Consider the following 17,216-nt stretch of genomic DNA (forward strand, 5'->3'; position numbering starts at 1 on the left):
GCTGAAAGTCTTTACTGGAAGGCTTGTAGTTGGCTCTCGGTTGGCAGGTTCTTCGGTATCCAAGACTGCACAATAAAAGCCTTCCTCATTCTATTCAAGTCGCGTGACAATATGGAAGGAAGAATGTTCAATCCTGGCAATCTAGCCTACTACAGACAGGTACAGGTAGATTAAGAGAAAAGTGATGTAGGAGAAACAGGACCCAGAACTATTCAGAATGGTTGCAAACATCATCAAATTGTAAGAGACATATAAAAGTGCTAACACCCCCCTCCTCCCACCCCCCCGAGTTTTTCCATCTGCACAAATATTAACTTTGGTTTCATTAGGGTTTAAGAAAATACTGTTGCCAAAGCTGTCTGCCTATCTATTAAAAATGAAGGGACTTGCTAGCAAACAGATGTCAGCCTCCAACGCTCTCAATCCTTCAGTTTTCCAGAGTGCGAAATTCATCACGTTAAGTGATTAAAAAGGAACTCCACTATACAGAACTCGTTATCACCTTATAGAGGAATCAAACCTTTGTTCAAGGTTGCTTTAAAGACAGAAGAGATTTTACATGGCTTATCTTCCTGTCATTTTGTATTTTCTTTTTGGGTTGCATTTAAAAAAAGTTTCTTGTTAAATTACCTTTCGTGGGTATTTACTACATAGCAGAAAAAAACCTGCAAATGTAAGTGTTCCCATTAACTACCCATCCATATCAAAGAGTCCCCATTACTGAGCCCCTATTGTGTGGTTTGAAATGGTTCTAGGTTTTAGAAAGTGTTTCCCCTTAAGCAGACATGCCATTTAAGTATGGTATATTGTAGTTCCTTAGCTCCATTAGTGCTTCTCCAGTTTAGCACATCAAAGCAAGGACCTTGTCACTTGCATGTGGATTATGCTAACTTGAATTATATTTGTAACCTTATAGGTCTGAAACTAAAGACATGCTTTTAAAGCATACTGCTAAACAGATCCTGCTTAGGAGAATACATGACAAAAAATAGTTCATTAGGATCATATTCACAAACAGTTGCAAATTCTAGCACTGCAAAATAAAATGCCAGTGGAAGTAATGCTTTAATGGGTTTGTGCTCATTTTAACTTGTGATGTTTAAAGCACAAGTTATACTGTGCTTCAGCTGTTGTTTTGTGTTGTATAAGCTAAGGAAACAAACAGACCCCCAAATTTGCATTCATACATAAATGACACAGCAGTGCTTGAAAAAACAATGAAGGGGATTCTTAGAATCTGTGTAAAATATCTGCTTTGCTGTTTGAAAAACTGCAATAAAATTTAAAGGACTGCCTCTTATTAGGCTTAGAGGAAAGGCTAGTGAAATTTAAGCATTTTTAACTGCTTCAGTGCTAATTAAGTTTCACAAATGCTTTCTTATATGCACCACTGGATTACAGGAGTCTGAGGACAAAGCCAATAAAAATTCTTAACATACTCCTGCGTACCAGTCTGTAAGCTTTATTGCTAGAGGTGTACACAGGCCATGAATGTGGCTAGCTGTCTTTGACCAACTGAGACCACAGTGCAAAACCCATCACCTTGAAACAGTTTAATAAGGCCTGGTCTCTTGTAGGTCAAAACAAAGGTCTATGAGTGTTACTACCTCACAGTATTCATCTTCCAGATTGTAACAAACGCTGGGACTTCTAATTCATTGTTTTAAAACAAATAATGTTACTTCAAAAACGTATTCTAATACAAAACTGTGGCTGAAAGACCATATGTGCTGACAAAATTAAAATATAATACCATACTTTTATAATTATAATAATAATAATAATAAAACAAAATAGTAAATAATAATTAAAAAATTTCCTTTTTTTGGGGGTAAAACCCAATATGGGTTTTTAAAAACTATATATATATATATATATATATATATATATATATATATATATATATATATATATATATATATATATTTTAAATGGCTAGAGTATAATAGATTTGTCAGAGGCCGACTAAAGCTTGTTTATACTATTCATAAGTTTTTCATAAACACTACGTGAATATCGAAAAGGGGTTTTTACAAATAAATGTAAACACTCATTAAAGATGATGAATTAATGTTGACAAAACGTGTAAAAATGTATGAGTGTGGGTTGTGTCATGAAATGGCGTAACCTTTACAATATCATGTGTGCTAGTAATGCAAAATTGTGCTTAAATATATGACTCATATAAAACATTAAGATTTTCTGTTTAATTTAATCATACTTCAAATACACGAATAAATTAACTATTGTGGATTGAAGGAGCACTAAAAGCGGTGCTGACAGCAATGCACGTCCCATTAGAGGTGAGGGTCAAGGGCAACCACTGCCAGGGGTATGAGAACGTCCTTACAAAATTCACCTCCATCCTGACCTGAAAAACCAACCCTGCCATCCTTGATTGGGCCTCTCTGGAGCAGAGACTGCCAAACTGTGCTGTGTGAACAACTTTCGGCAGAGACAGCAGGTAAGACCACCAGACTGGTTTTGGAAATAAAAGGCAATTTGTGTACCAATCCACCCCCACCCCCCAAAAATAAATAAATAAATAAATAAATAAATAAACTATTACAGCTCACAGATTGCTATAAGCGACACTGCACAGCAATGTTCCTGCATTTGACATTGTCACACAGAGTGTTGCATGACGTATTACCTAATGGAAGAACCAGTAATATCGCACGAATACTTGTAATTATTACGAAATTATTATTATTATTATTATTATTAATTTTTTTTTTTTTTTTTGCAAATATAACAATTATGTATGTATTATTGCCCTAGATGTTTCTTTCTCCAGTAATTAAATCTTCAAAGGATATTTTTGTATCCGTTCACACACGGTCATTAGATAGATGAATAGCGTATGTTAATTGAAAAAACAAATGCAATCGTTATGTTTCCTTATTTCAATTATGTGGCCATTATTAGTATTGATGATCACCGTGCACCATGGTTCAATGTTATTCAAATATCTGTTAAAATCCTGACAGCTCCATTAATTTATGGCTTAAAATAAAAAAATAAAAAATAAAAACATTTGGGGGTTAATCAAAGCACCGCTTTCTAAAAAGCAATTGTACAGAAAAAAAATCATTACAAACACTTGTATATTGTAACACTCAAATGAAATGCACACTGTATAATGCAATAATTATGCTGCAATTGTGAGGTGTTTTATATTAAAACCATGCTTAATTTTCTCTTTAAAATTTGTATTACTTAAATACACCATACTTGAGCAAATGTCTGAAAATATCACAAATAGATTTATTTTTCATTCAGCATTTATAGGTTGGTGAAAATCTCTACATTGTATCTGCTATGAGCTTCATATTTGCACTGTGGAGGGTGTTTATGGGATGGGGTGGGGGAGAGGTGGTAGCAACATTGGGACAAAAAGAACACTTACATGCATATATACATGGTATTTTACAGAGTTACACAAAAAGTGTATGATAGATTTCCACAAAAGCATAGTCTATTGTTTTTTTCAAAATGAAACACATTTCCTTTACAACACTTAAGATATACAAAGAGCAAACAGAAGGTTGCAAAGAAGGTAGAGCACAGGGTATAAACGCGGTCATCGCCCTGCTAATTGTTAACAGAAGAACGATGCAGATTGGAAAAGCTGCTCTCAATTAGCTTTATTTATTTATTTTTTTAAATTTTTTTTTTCCTCTCTCATTTTCTGTACACAGTCTCCCATTAGTCCAGGTTCATGGAGTCCTTAATGTTCCTCCTCAGTCACGTGAACGCAGGAACAGACTCGAGAAGAGGGCAGTCAAGAGTAAAAAGGGGAAATACAATGGCATGGGGTGCTGGAGGTGGCATAGACACCGGCCGGAAAGGTGACTCTCTGCAGAACCAGAGTGACAGCCCACCGGGGACGACGGGCCAGGTCTGACATGAAGACACGCATCCTGCTGTTTGCTGGCATGGCTCCATTCCTTTTAGCAGACCTGAGGAAAAACAAAAAACACACACACACACACACACAAAATGTAAGACCAGCTGGTTAAATTGAGACAGGAGATGTTATTAAATTCAGCACTATCTTTTTGTGTGCTTACATAGTAACTCTGATCTACTGAAACTATTTCACCGCAGTAATTGAAATAAATCTCCAACTTCTTCATTAATTAATGTAATAATGTTAATATGTGTCCCTTAAAAGTTCAATCATTGTTATGGCAGTGTTGTAACTGTACCCCTCATCATGCATACGGGTAAAAAAACTGAACTTCATTACCCGAGTATTAAAACACAAAAACGTGGGGGGGGGTTACATTCTTTGTTCTTTAGTATTCTATAGTTCTTTTTACCCTTTCTCCTCAAATTACTAAAAGCTCAGTCTATTAGTAATTGCAAACCCCCACTTTCAGGCTAATTAAAGTGACTGCGGCTCTGTGGTTTAATTCCCCAGAGTTTGCGCTCAGTGTGAAAAAGGTAATTTGTCTGTCCTGAACAAAGAGATTAGGCAGCAGCCAGAGAAACCTACTCAATAAATGAGCGTCAAATGTGTCCTTCACTGTGGACACAGACCGCACCAATTATGTCACTGTGAAATTTTACATAATAAGCAACGACAGAATAAGACCCTTCATAGTGACACAGGTATGTATGATTTCTCTGCTACAGAGCCATTGTATTATTACTCATTTGCTGTGTTTACTAGGATGTTATGTTGAAGCACTGTAACTGAATTAGATATTCACTTATTTTATAGAACTGGGTAATGATGATGACTCTCAAATGTTCTATGTACTTCTTTTTTTATATTAGGAATTAAGATACTTAATTATATCCCACTAAAGCTACTGAATTTTATTATGTTAGGCAGTATAATACATGATAAATGTATGAAGGCTTTCAGGATAAAACTGACAGTAATTGATGTTAAACAATTCCATCCCAACAATAATTAAAACATTGCACCCTATATTTGATTGCATTTTAACATTAATAATTCAGCAGTTTGCACTACATTAGATGTTCCCATATAAATAAGCAATGAGATCTTTCATACTCACTACACCAAGTATAATGGGAACGGGACATTGGTTTAAAACAGGCACATTTTCTAAATTTTTCCAGGACTGAAAATGTGTGTAATTATACAGAACAAGGGCCATCACTAACCCAACAGACTGAAGCATATAATAGGACTATGTAATTGACTGAAATGGGGTCTAAAAATGGCAAATATTCAAAACTGCACTTATTCCAACATTCAGATCATTATTTTCTATAATCCTTACCTGAAAAAATAAAAAGAAATGAAAAAAAAAAAGTGTCCTGAGATTCTGAATCCTATATTCTGACACACCTAGTTTATACAACTGTAATGTAATTGAGCTAAACGCTGTTATGTATGATGCCCCCAACATTAATAAAGTTCCTATTGTAAATCTATAAAGAATTACCGAGTGATGTGTGCGTGCTTTGTTTCACTGCAAAGCTCAGTGGTGTGCGATTGCCTCGGTTAATGATGAAAAAGTCAAACATGCAATCAGGAATGACGGAAAAATCTATCGTCAATCTGAAATTAAAATTCATCTTTGGTCAATAAGATTTAATATCCATGCAAGTGGTGCTGTAAAGAGTAAATGAATCAATGTCATCAATACGTAATCAGCATGAAATATGATGTGAAAACAATTACGTGGACTCCATACATATTCTCTCTCTCTCTCTCTCTCTCTCTCTCTCTCTCTCTCTCTCTCTCTCTCTCTCTCTCTCTCTCTCTCTCTCTCTCTCTCTCTCTCTCTCTCATTTGCAATCTTTTCATTTTATTGTTGACAGTAATTGTTACATATTAGTTTCTACAGTTACAAAATTGCACTGGTCTGCCTGGCTAAGACCGAAGTATGTTGTAACATTTTTTTTTTGCTCCATTTAAGGCAGGTAGTGTCTGCACTTCATAAGCTTTCTAACGAGAAATAAAATAATCCACCATTAAAACACTAAATACTTGGGTTTACACAGAGTGAAGATGGCATTTGGGCATTATGTTCATTTTTGTATTGCTTGTTTAAAATTACTTTAATGATTTCCCTAATAAAGAATGACAGAAATATTTGAAACAACAGAATGACCATCACTGGACTAAGAAACTCTCTTCAAAATGAGGGTAAACAGAATTGATTTTGCATTCTACAGTACAATTCCAATTCTTCCATTCCATTCTTCCTGTGAGCTCAGGGAAGAAATATGAAGGCGCTGTAATGAAGCATGCAAATGTACCTTTTGGTCTGGCAGTAGAGGGTTAGTCTGAAGCGAATTCAAGTGGCCGTTAATGACAGCTGTGGGTCTGTCGTGCTCACAGAACAAACTGCCATTGATGTAGTGGAACCTGTCTCCCGGGACCAGCCGATTCCGGCAGGAAGAGCATGTGAAACACTGTCCAGAGGAAAACAAAGAAACATCATAACAGGCCCCAGAACACCACAGTGTGTCAAGACACATTCACCACTGCTTCATCAAAAGGACTGTACGCCTGGTGCTGTATTAGCAATTAATTTGTAAGCAAGCTTGTACAACCTTTCACAGTTTATATTTCCCATTGAAATAAGATAACATGTCAATTGGCATAAAAAGATCTCTAGCAAAGAATCTTGCAGTGGATCATTTTCCTCTTGTAGCTCGAGGTTTATGGAGTGATAGTGTACTGATGCAATCTCATCATCAATAAGTAATAAAAAAAAACAAAAACAAACAAACATACGTTTACCTTGAGATGATAGACATTGCCTTGCGCCCTCATAACCAACTCGCTTGCTGGAATAGACTGTCCACAAGCACTGCAGGCTCCACTGTTTCCAAATAATCTGAAATAATTAAAACACAAATACATGGCTTGGGAGGGTCTTTTTTATACGAGCTGGGTCATGTAACTGGACAAAAAAATTAGAAACACGATCAGTAGGGCATAGAGTGACAATAGGATGCCAGGACGGCACAGGTAGAATGTGACAAGTCTGATAGTTGCTTACATTTCTTTTGGAGGGACACACAACCATTTCTCGAATTTATTCAGAGAAATTGGGGGTGAAAATGTCCAATGAAGCCTATTATCCAGAATGACCTTTGAAGTCATGACTTTCCTTGTGGAATATCAATAATTGTGCACTCATGGATAAGGAAGCACCTGCCAACCAAGAACCTACTTTTAGACACATGGCCCGTGGTGGTTGAAGTCGACTTCAGTAATAGCTTTTCATTTTGCAGGATACAGGCATGCCATGTGCAATAAATATATAATAAGTGTGTTCTACATATTGAAGGTGTTTCCACAATTTTGTTCAAACCGTGTACATTCATAACTGGCTTTGGCTACATCATTTGAATCCAAAGCTTTGCATGAAGCAACAACGCTACTGCAGTCCAGGATCTGTATTACTTTTTTTTTTTTTTTTTTAAAAAAGACAATATAGTTGATTGTTGTCTTGTATGATTACAGCATAGAACAAAAACAGCTCTCCAACTTAAAATATTGCACTAAATGTATATGAAAATACACACAGTGCACGTCCCCAGGCTCTGATATCGAAATTAAGTATTACCCTTAACATACATTTTGCATCCTAATCATAACCAGAAACAGAAGTAATCAGACAGTTAAGAGGCTTTGATTGTACATCTAAGGAGACATCATGCTTTTGCTATTAGAACCGCAGCAAAAACTCCATCCGATCACAGTTTCCATTAGAAACACTGCGCTATCCAGGTTGATATATAATGTGCATGGGTTAACCTTTTCAATCATGGTGTCAATACTTTAGATTTGCCTCTGCTCATCTCTTTCATCCTAACCTTCTCTCTCCCTCTTGATAATGAAATGCTTGCTCCAGCTTCCCTCTATCTGCCTCCGAGTCCACAATTTAGATTACTTCATCTCTGCTAGCAACAAACTGAATGAAATTTCGATTTGAGCAGAAAGTAATTTACTGGGATCTGGACCCATTTGTCATCATATCTCACTGGGTGTTTGCTCTATCACTGCAGTTTTCCTATGCAATCAAATAAGACCACAACATCTGACATGGAAACAGAGGTGGGGAGGGGGGGGGGGCTGGCTAAAATATACACATACATTTAAAGCTAGACGTTTGTTTCAAGAACGCACCCTGATTATTTTTAAAGCTATTGCAAAGAAGCAATCAATGTTATGCGCTACAAACTAAGCGTGATAATTTAGCAGGGTTCAGTGTTCCATTAAGGAGTTGCAACTATAAATACAGCACAAAAAGTAAAGCCTGTATTTAGAGAAGAAAAAAACTCAATAGAACTGGTGCAATGTCTCTTATTGATGCATCCATATTACACAGTGCTTTCTGTATGACTAAAATGTGCTTGGGTACTTTATAATGATACTGTAATAATGAACATGCTAACCCTGACTCTGCTTAAACAAGAAAGAAAATAATAATACTCTATTCACTTCTGAATTAATACTGCATTCGATTCAATTTTTTTCAACAACAGTACAATTCAGTTCAGCCTGTGATAAATATATGTTACACCTTTAAAAATGTGCTGGGCGCTTGTGCTTCTAAAATAGGCTTGAGTTTTCAGGTCCTGATCTTGCAGAGGAGGTTTGTCATGTTCAAAGTACTAATTTGCTGTCGCCTCTTTATTGAAAATAGCTTCTAAGTTGTTATTAAATGTATCGACAGAACAACAGAGAGAGAGAGAGAGAGAGAAAACTGCCCCCCTAAGATGGCTTTTAATAGGAAGCCTGAGAAACAAATTTTGCTGCAGCATCGATTTGAAGAGTTCAATCAAAACTCCATTTCAAAACTAATTAGTTTGAGAGCCACGACACATCGACACGTTGTTGCAGAATTAGAACGGCCACTGAAAGGAGAAAGCTGTGCTTTAGGAGCTAACCTGCAGGTGGAACGGGTTTAAATTGAAAACGCTGGGTAGGTTATTTTTAAGGTGGAAGATACCATCAACAAGATTCAGCACTTGTCTTAAAACCATTCAGACGTCTAACCCAAATACATTTGTGTTTCATCTTAATGCTAGGCAATTGAATAGTGACGATTAACCCCTGAAGCACTTAGCCTAGTTTAAAAAAAAAAAAAAAAAACACTCACAGCAAAAAGGACATTCATGTAACGCTAGAATACATATCAGTAGAAAATCAGTTAAAACCTTCAAAGCCTTTCAGTGTAATGGACATCCTATAAATCTGCTGAACGATATGTAGGTTAATGCACTGTCGCTTGCTAAAAAGGACAATTACATGTGCTCACTGTCATGCCCCTTTCTTAACTGCATATGATTTGCACCAACAGACATTAAACACTGAAGTTTATCTTTGTGATCAGACTTAACCCTTTGTGTTACACAGAATCACAAGAAATTGTTTGGTCTATACTATTAGTACGTGGAGTGGTTCCCCCCCCCCCCCCCCCTCTCCTTTTACATTAAAAAAACCAGACCTAGACTAAAGTAATAACATTGCAGGCTTTAGTGATATATAAAAGGTGCATGGGTCAGTTATACTCTGGATACGTTTGAAAACAAGCAAACACTAAATAAATTGAAATGCATTATCAATGAAGGAACAGTTCTCTTTTGCTTGGTCTCAGCTGGTCTCTCATTTGCTGGATATTTTGTTTTCAAACTGCCACGTACCTTACCACACAAGGATACGGATTAGTGTGCACAATTTTACAGGGATAAAGTTTAAAGGTGATTCACGTTACCGATGTAGACACAAAATGACATAACAGAATGATGTTGCAGTTAGTCGTGGTCACTTCACTCCAATTTTATATTTATTTATTCCCTACTTTCTTTCTGTATGCTTTGTGTTAATTATTGGACCAGGGGATTGTCCGGGAGAGTATTTGACTTAAAAGGCTTGAGGCTTTAGGTGGTCAATTAAGTTGCTATCAGTGTCAGACTGGCAGTTTTCCCTCGAACTCTCGCATTGGGGAAGAGATACCCCAGGTCAGCCTAATTAAAGCCTGGGGACTCTTTAATTACGATGGCAGGATTGGTTTCAGTTTCTCATCTTTGCATTCTAGGTTGTAGGTCGTTTATATTTCAGCTATTAGACTACACCATCAATCACCAGCACTGGGAGGTTCCTTAAATGGAGGTTAAAAAAACAACCTAAAAAATAGATATAGATATAGAAATAGTGGCATAGAAGTTTCTGAAGGTTAGAAGATAAATAACTAACTTCTGAATTTTAAAACACATGCAACCTTCTTAACAAGGTAAATATTATTTTCTTTATTATATAAATGATTTCTGTACAGGCTGCAAAGACCGCCCCCCCCCCCAACAAATTTCTGCAATTGTTACTAATATGCACACTGTACCTTTAACAATAGCGTTAAATATAGTATAAAAGTAATACACTAATGATGTCTGCAAAATAGTCAATTACAGATGCTTCTGTACACAGGAGCCAAAGCACCTTAAAAGCACTACGAGATATTGATACTTAAGAGGAGGGGGGCTTTGCATAATGGCATGTACTGCATTAGAGAGAGAGAGAGAGAGAGAGAGAGAGAGAGAGAGAGAGAGAGAGAGAGAGAGAGAGAGAGAGAGAGAGAGAGAGAGAGAGAGAGAGAGAGAGGAAAAATCAGCCAAATTATGCTTGGTTAATTCAGAGTAACAGATCTGGCCCCAAGTGAATTGAAGGCCTTGAATTAATTCTGTTATGACAAATCAAGATAAACGTTTCCCCTAAATTGCACGCGATTTAATTAATTTTTGAAATCCTGGTTTTTCCTAGCTAATAGTTCACATGCTCCTGTGCTGTCATAGTGCTTGAGTGGGCAGACTTCAAAGTGATATTAAATAACCAACTATTAGATTTACCTAGCACGTTCTATTGGAAAAGTGCCATTTAATTACCTAGCCTATTCAATTAAAGGGACCGCATTTCCTGAATCTTGCAGCCGGCTCATTATTACTTGCAAAATGAACTCCCTTGTTCGGTGCCTTTTACAGTCTGCAAGGAAATTATAATTTAACTGAAAATTCAGTGATAAAATGCCAACGCACTTTCCACGTGTAACATTTACTGGTTACGTTTCAGGTTTTGTTTATAGTTATAGTTTATGTGTTTTGAGTTATTAAAATAGTTTTAATAGGAATGCAGTGGTTTGCTATGCAGTCGATTTCTACAGGCGCTACAGGAACAGAGAACTTTGCAGTTTTATTATATAATAAACACAAAGCAATGGCTCGTATTACACTCACTATCCTTGACGTTCCCGAAATAAAATCCTTACATAAGCGCTCACCATTTGTTGATTAATAAAAGGCACTGCTCTGTTATTTACACTACAATTTAATAGCCCATTAAAAACCGGGACACTGTGCCTTTAAAAACGCAGAGGTGACTGGTCCTGTAATAATCCTCTCGCTCCCTCCCTCCCTCTAAAAAGCCAATTCTGTTAATTAAATGTTTTGTTTGCGATGAGGCTCTCATTCATTTCGGACACGTCATTCCGACCAGATCTGAGCTGGGGACCAGATCTCATTAGATAAAACCCATCAGGACTAAAAGAAAATAGAGGAGCCACTAATTAAAGCTTTTAATTGTGTGGACTCACTGTCAGGCAGCTTTATCTAGGCTCAGATCTCGTCTCTGAACCTTGTTGAAGTTTCATTCTCCCACCAACTGCACTCTTAATACAAGAGGAATGGTCCATCCACTTTTCCTCCAAATTCTAATTAGGTTGTAGACCCATTACTGAAGCACACAACTGACTTAATTTGCTTGGAGAGGTACACTTGCCCTTTTAAAAGTGCAGCCCCTACAAGGTGCCCTGCAGTTTGTATGGCATATAAAATGCATATAGCACTTAAAATGTATTGTCCCATGTTTCTCAACATTAGCATCCTATTTGTAAAAAGGTTGCAAATATACAGTTGACATATACATTTTATAACCAGCAGAATGTACATGTTAAATATTTCAATGTACCCCCACAAGTAGAATAGGAAGGGGAAAGAGGTTATTATTATTATTATTATTATTATTATTATTATTATTATTATTATTATTATTATCTTGTTTTCCAAAAAGGTTCTCAAACCAAAAAAAATAAATAATTTAATAAGATTTGATGTCAAGACGATCATAAGTTCAAATAAAGTAATTAATGATTTAATTCGGAACGTACTTGTATAAAAAAACTTCGGTGAAATTCACTTTATGTCTGCATGTTCCGTAATACAAGGCTCTAGATAGATGATAGAAGATTAGATAGATAGATTCTATCTATCTATCTATCTATCTATCTATATATTATATATATTTGATATATATGTAATATATAAAAGACAAAAAGAACCCCTCGAACAAAATAACAAATTATTAAATCAAAAAAGTGAATGTGGAATGAGTTATATCACTTCTTTTTAAAAGTTACTGTGGTCCAGATTCCACTTAACTGATTGAAGCTGCACTCAAGTGAAAGAAGTTGCATTATCGGAATAACTAAATGCCCTCTTCATTGTTTTATACTAATGAGGTCGAATAGAATACAGCCCTGAAAACAGAGAAATTTCACCCTTATTATCTTTCTGATACTTGTTAGAAGGGATTAATAGTAATCTACACACCCTTCACACTTATAAAACCATGGCTGAATGTTTTAAATTAAAAACTTAAAGAAACTTCCCCCTCTGCCCTGTCTGTGTGGCGGCAAATCTTCTCGTTCTTAATGCATTCCCTTCCTGCTAATGATGTAATGCCAAAAGCTGTGTCCTTCTCCACAAGGGACTTTCATTTAAATGATAACGCTGACTGATATAAAAAGCATACAGTATCTAGAAACCTTACGAAAGAACCTATGATCCTTTAAAATGCTACACTAATGAGTTTGGGAGGTTAGCTTGCCCTGGTATTTTGACTATAAACTCAGTGGGAGCTTATTTTTCCAGTCTTAATATTTTTTGTCTGTGTGTGTGTGTGTGTGACAATTGTTCCAGGACTTCTAAAAGTTTTAAATGCAATGCACCTATATTGCACTCACAAGCCATTCTTCACTTTTTGATGTGCTAATTAAACTGGAAGATAAAGTGCCTGGAACCAGCATCCCCTCCAAAACACACACACGCATACAAACACAGACACAGACACAAACACACACACACACACACACACACACACACACACACACACAGACACACACAGCTGCTTCAGTCTCCTTTCTTGAGGCTTACATGGAAGTGCATAGACAACAACTGCAGTGGGGTCCACACAAAACAGCAATAAAAACATTGAAAAACATGACCCTGGAATGGCCCCTGAAGTAGTTCAATGCACAAAGACTTTGCAGCTGCATCCTACCACAGATTGTCACTAAAGGATAAAGAGTGCCTCTCAACTACAATGGACCATGAGCCGTACTTTAAAAGGATACAAATCTACAGCACCGGGTGGATACTTCTCCATACCACCAACTATCCCATATTACACTGTTCAGTTTTCTTTGATTGGATGTAGATCTAGCATAGGAGGTATACAACTACAGCTTGAGTTATTCATTTTGGTTATTTCCATAAGGGGTCCTTTTGTATTGTATTTAGCACACAATGCAAAAGTTCCAGGCACAGCATCTTATTCTCAAATTTGTATTATTTGTATCATTTACCTGATATAGTCGTTTCTACAAAGGATCATGCCGCTTTTGGTGTAGCAGGATGTGCCAATCTCTCCCAGCTGTGCCTGGCAGCAGGAGCATTTGAGACAGCGGCTGTGCCAGTAGCTGTCCATGGCGTAGAGGAGAAAGCGGTCTGCGATCTTGCCCCCGCAGCCTGCGCACCTTTTCCAAGAGAGGGACCCCACACCCACCGGGGGTGGCTGGGAACTGCTGCCTGGGTTCACCATGGTCTCTGTACAAGAAGAACAAGGAACATGTATTATCTGAAGACAACCTTGTTACAGTAGTGTAGATATCATATGAATCTCTCCCGGGAAGCAAGCTTTCAATCAACTGTATATTGTATGCTTGATCATAACTTTGGAGTTGCAACCAACTTCTATGAATGAATTATATAAAAAGGTATGTGTGTTTTTTTTTTTTTTGCTGTTGTTTTAAATACCTGTTTTAAAATGCCAACAAGATCACTGAACAGAACCCTTAAGAGCCAGTCAAAATTATTCTATAAACATAGCATTAAATGTGTTGTTTTGCTGGCCAGCCCAACTGAGGCATGTTGTATTACTTGGTAAGTCATAAATCTGCATGTATTCAGAGAACTTAAAAAAATAAAAAAATAAATATATATTTACATGAATATGAAAGAGCACTCCCCTGTATCATAACATATGCAAGCTGCACTTCATAACCACCTGGCAAATGCAAAGCTTCTTTTTTTTATTATTTTTCCCCCTGGTGTCTGTAGTGTAGTTTACCGGCAGCTGTTGAACCTGTTTAGAACTGGAAACAACTTTATATGGCATCTTCAACTCAGTACTTTCATCCTTCATTTTTCGGTTTTATTCCCGTGGCTTTCTATCAGTAAGCTACTGCGTGCATTAGGATTCGAGACGTTGGTATAAATGGATCCCACCGTTTAAGGAGGGATGTTTAACCTGTTATCCAAACAGAATTCAGACCACTTTTTCCTCTCTAATCTGTCCTTGATCGCTCATCTAAATGCTGCTGTTGCGTCCCGACTCCTCCAAGATTAACGCTGTTTTACTGATAACAGTCTGGGTGATAGAACAATTAAAGAGACTGGCTTTTGTTGGCCAGCCGAAATTGCCTTTAAAATTGATTTTTTTTTTTTTTTTTAACCCTGCTATTCCTCGAGCCAGTCAATGTTCATTCTTCAGTAAAAGAAAAAAAAGGCGGGCAGATTATTAAAAAAAATAAAAAAGCAGATTGCCAGAAAGGAAGAATTGCTGCTAACTGAAAAGTCATAAAGCTACACATATTAAAAGCACATGTTGTAAATCTATTAACGTGCGCACACCAATATATATATATATATATTATATATATATATATATATATATATATATATATATATTACCATAATAGCTTACGAGTTTTAAAGCATGAGCCAGTGTTTAATGCTCGCTTTGCTTGGAATGATTAAAGTACACAGTATCTGATCCACGGAGTTCACATGACTGGTATCATATTTTCAGTAATCGACCCAATAACCTCTAATCACAATGTCAGCGATGCCCTGTCTAATACATCCTGGCTTTATTATTGTACCTAAGCAGCAAATGACGGGCTTCATTTTATTGTTCATTACAAGGCCCCAGAATTACAGACTATACTTCAGAATTGCAAACCCGCTAGCTAGTATTTTATAATAGGCAATCTGCATTTCAGTCTCCTGATGTTTTTGTTTTTTTTAATTTGTAATCGTTTCCAATTTTCTGCAGACAGATTTCAACGCGGGCTACCCAAATCTTTGTTGAAAGGTAATTAGGAGGGAAAAAAAAAACTCTTACGGGCAAGCAGCAATACCTTAGTGCTGATTAAATCTATAGAGATTAATTAAAAAGACTGGCCAGAAAGTGAGTCCCCAGACAACTAAAGAGAACGGGCCCTCGTCAAGTTTCAGTTCGGGGTGAAAAAAAAAAAAAAGCTTTTAACTTAAAAAGGGCTTACTCTTGTAATTACACGGCCAGGCAATTTACGTGCTGAAATGGAGTCTGTGAAATAGAAAACAGATCAGGCAGCTGGAGGCAAAACAGTCCCCATTTTAAACAGTCGCTGGTGCCTTTATTTTATTTTATTTTTTTAGATGGAGATCAACTAATAAAAATGTAAGAATGTAGTAATCGAACAGCAGAATACAGAACGATCCAGTGTCAAGTGATCCCTGGAGCCAGCATTACACTTCAGCAATCAACACCAGACAGAAGGATATCTACATCATCAGATGGAAAACAACGCGAATGGATGCAGATGCAGATGGATCACATTAGTTTACTGCAAAGCTACGTCTTAGTTGGTGCTTATCTTGGCGAGAGCCGAGTTCAAATCAGCATGAAGTTCAACATCTACTCTCATGTAATGGAAATCTTAGTCCAGTATGCTATACTGAATTTAAAACCAGACTACAAAGGTATGCTGTATTTGATTACATCTTAAAAGCAATCTTTAAGGAATGCTGATCGATATATATATTAGTATATAATATATATATATATATATATATATATATATATATATATATATATATAGTAATATAACGAAAAGGAATTTCTAACGAAAATTCTACATTTGTTTATGTCGTATGGAAACATCAGACCAAAATTTAAGTCATATATAAAATTCAGTATATATATATATATATATATATATATATATATATATATATATATATATATATGTCATATATTATCCATATCTTCACTGAACTATATCAAGTATAACTTGCTTTAGTAAGAAGAAAGACCTACCTGTTTTGCCTCGTTGAAGCGTAATGGTTAAAAGATGTGAGGACCGCGTTGAAAATGTAACGTAATGTTTAAAAAAATTACAGTATAGTAACTATCTTGGCAAAAAAAAAAGCTGAGTGCCAGCAGAGGCTGTATTGGTTTTACAGCCAAATGTCAGTGTCCAGATGTCCCGGCACTATAAGCACCACGGAGTTCAAGTCCTTTCGTGTATTTCTCACGCCGGGGCAATAGAAATGTTCAGCCAGGCTAATGGGGTTTTCAGATTGTATTTCCTCTGGCTCCGTTCTTTTTATATTTCATTAGCGAACAAGGGAAGTCCTTGACAAACGCGTTATCAATACGCAATACTTTCGTTCCAGATACCGAAGTCGTTCTTGTTTTTACTTCCTCGTGAAGCTCGATTAGAGAAAAAACAAATCAATGGCTCCACGAGCTTCTTTTTTTTTGTTTTTTTTGCTTGGGAGTGATCTGCTCTCTCGCACTCACCGCTCTACATGTGTTTGTGACAGGACAAAAATCCCAGGCACATCTCTTCAGAGAGGGTGACGTAAACATATTAACAGCCAATCGCCACGCAGCCCATTCAGGCGGAATTATAAAAGCACCCAATCAGAAGAACGCGACAATCGCTTGCCACACCGAGTAAAGGAGGAAGAAAATTGATGCTTGTTATTGTCCAGGCTTGCTGTTTATCGGCCGTGCACTCAGCAGCTTCATACACGACAACCTCATCATTAACAAGAGGGTTGACAAACACATTGTACACATTGTACCAGGGACCCACACCAAATATATGCTTTGA

General features: G+C 36.7%; 1 protein-coding gene across 1 annotated transcript; it reads right to left on the reverse strand.

Annotated features, from left to right (window-relative positions):
• Positions 1 to 2,782: 2,782 nt before the first annotated feature.
• Positions 2,783 to 16,922, reverse strand: LOC121294144 (LIM domain transcription factor LMO4-like). Its single transcript, XM_041217735.1, has 5 exons — positions 16,415 to 16,922; positions 13,638 to 13,878; positions 6,734 to 6,830; positions 6,247 to 6,402; positions 2,783 to 3,962 (listed from the first exon to the last, which is right to left on the reverse strand). The coding sequence occupies exons 2-5, from the start codon at positions 13,871 to 13,873 to the stop codon at positions 3,954 to 3,956; spliced, it is 498 nt and encodes a 165-aa protein (XP_041073669.1). The 5' UTR covers positions 13,874 to 13,878; positions 16,415 to 16,922; the 3' UTR covers positions 2,783 to 3,953.
• Between the last annotated feature and the right edge of the window lie 294 nt (positions 16,923 to 17,216).

Source organism: Polyodon spathula, chromosome 18 (assembly GCF_017654505.1).
Source record: "Polyodon spathula isolate WHYD16114869_AA chromosome 18, ASM1765450v1, whole genome shotgun sequence".
Taxonomy (NCBI): Eukaryota; Metazoa; Chordata; class Actinopteri; order Acipenseriformes; family Polyodontidae; genus Polyodon; species Polyodon spathula.

What these genes read in the sequence shown, in the direction of transcription:
- LOC121294144 (XM_041217735.1), bottom strand. Translation starts at nt 13,873, where the DNA reads ATGGTGAACCCAGGCAGCAGTTCCCAGCCACCCCCGGTGGGTGTGGGG. An exon ending in TGTAGAAACGACTATATCAG is followed by an intron (nt 6,831 to 13,637) that starts GTAAATGATACA and finishes TAATTATTTCAG; the next exon opens with ATTATTTGGAAACAGTGGAG. An exon ending in GCAATGTCTATCATCTCAAG is followed by an intron (nt 6,403 to 6,733) that starts GTAAACGTATGT and finishes TCCTCTGGACAG; the next exon opens with TGTTTCACATGCTCTTCCTG.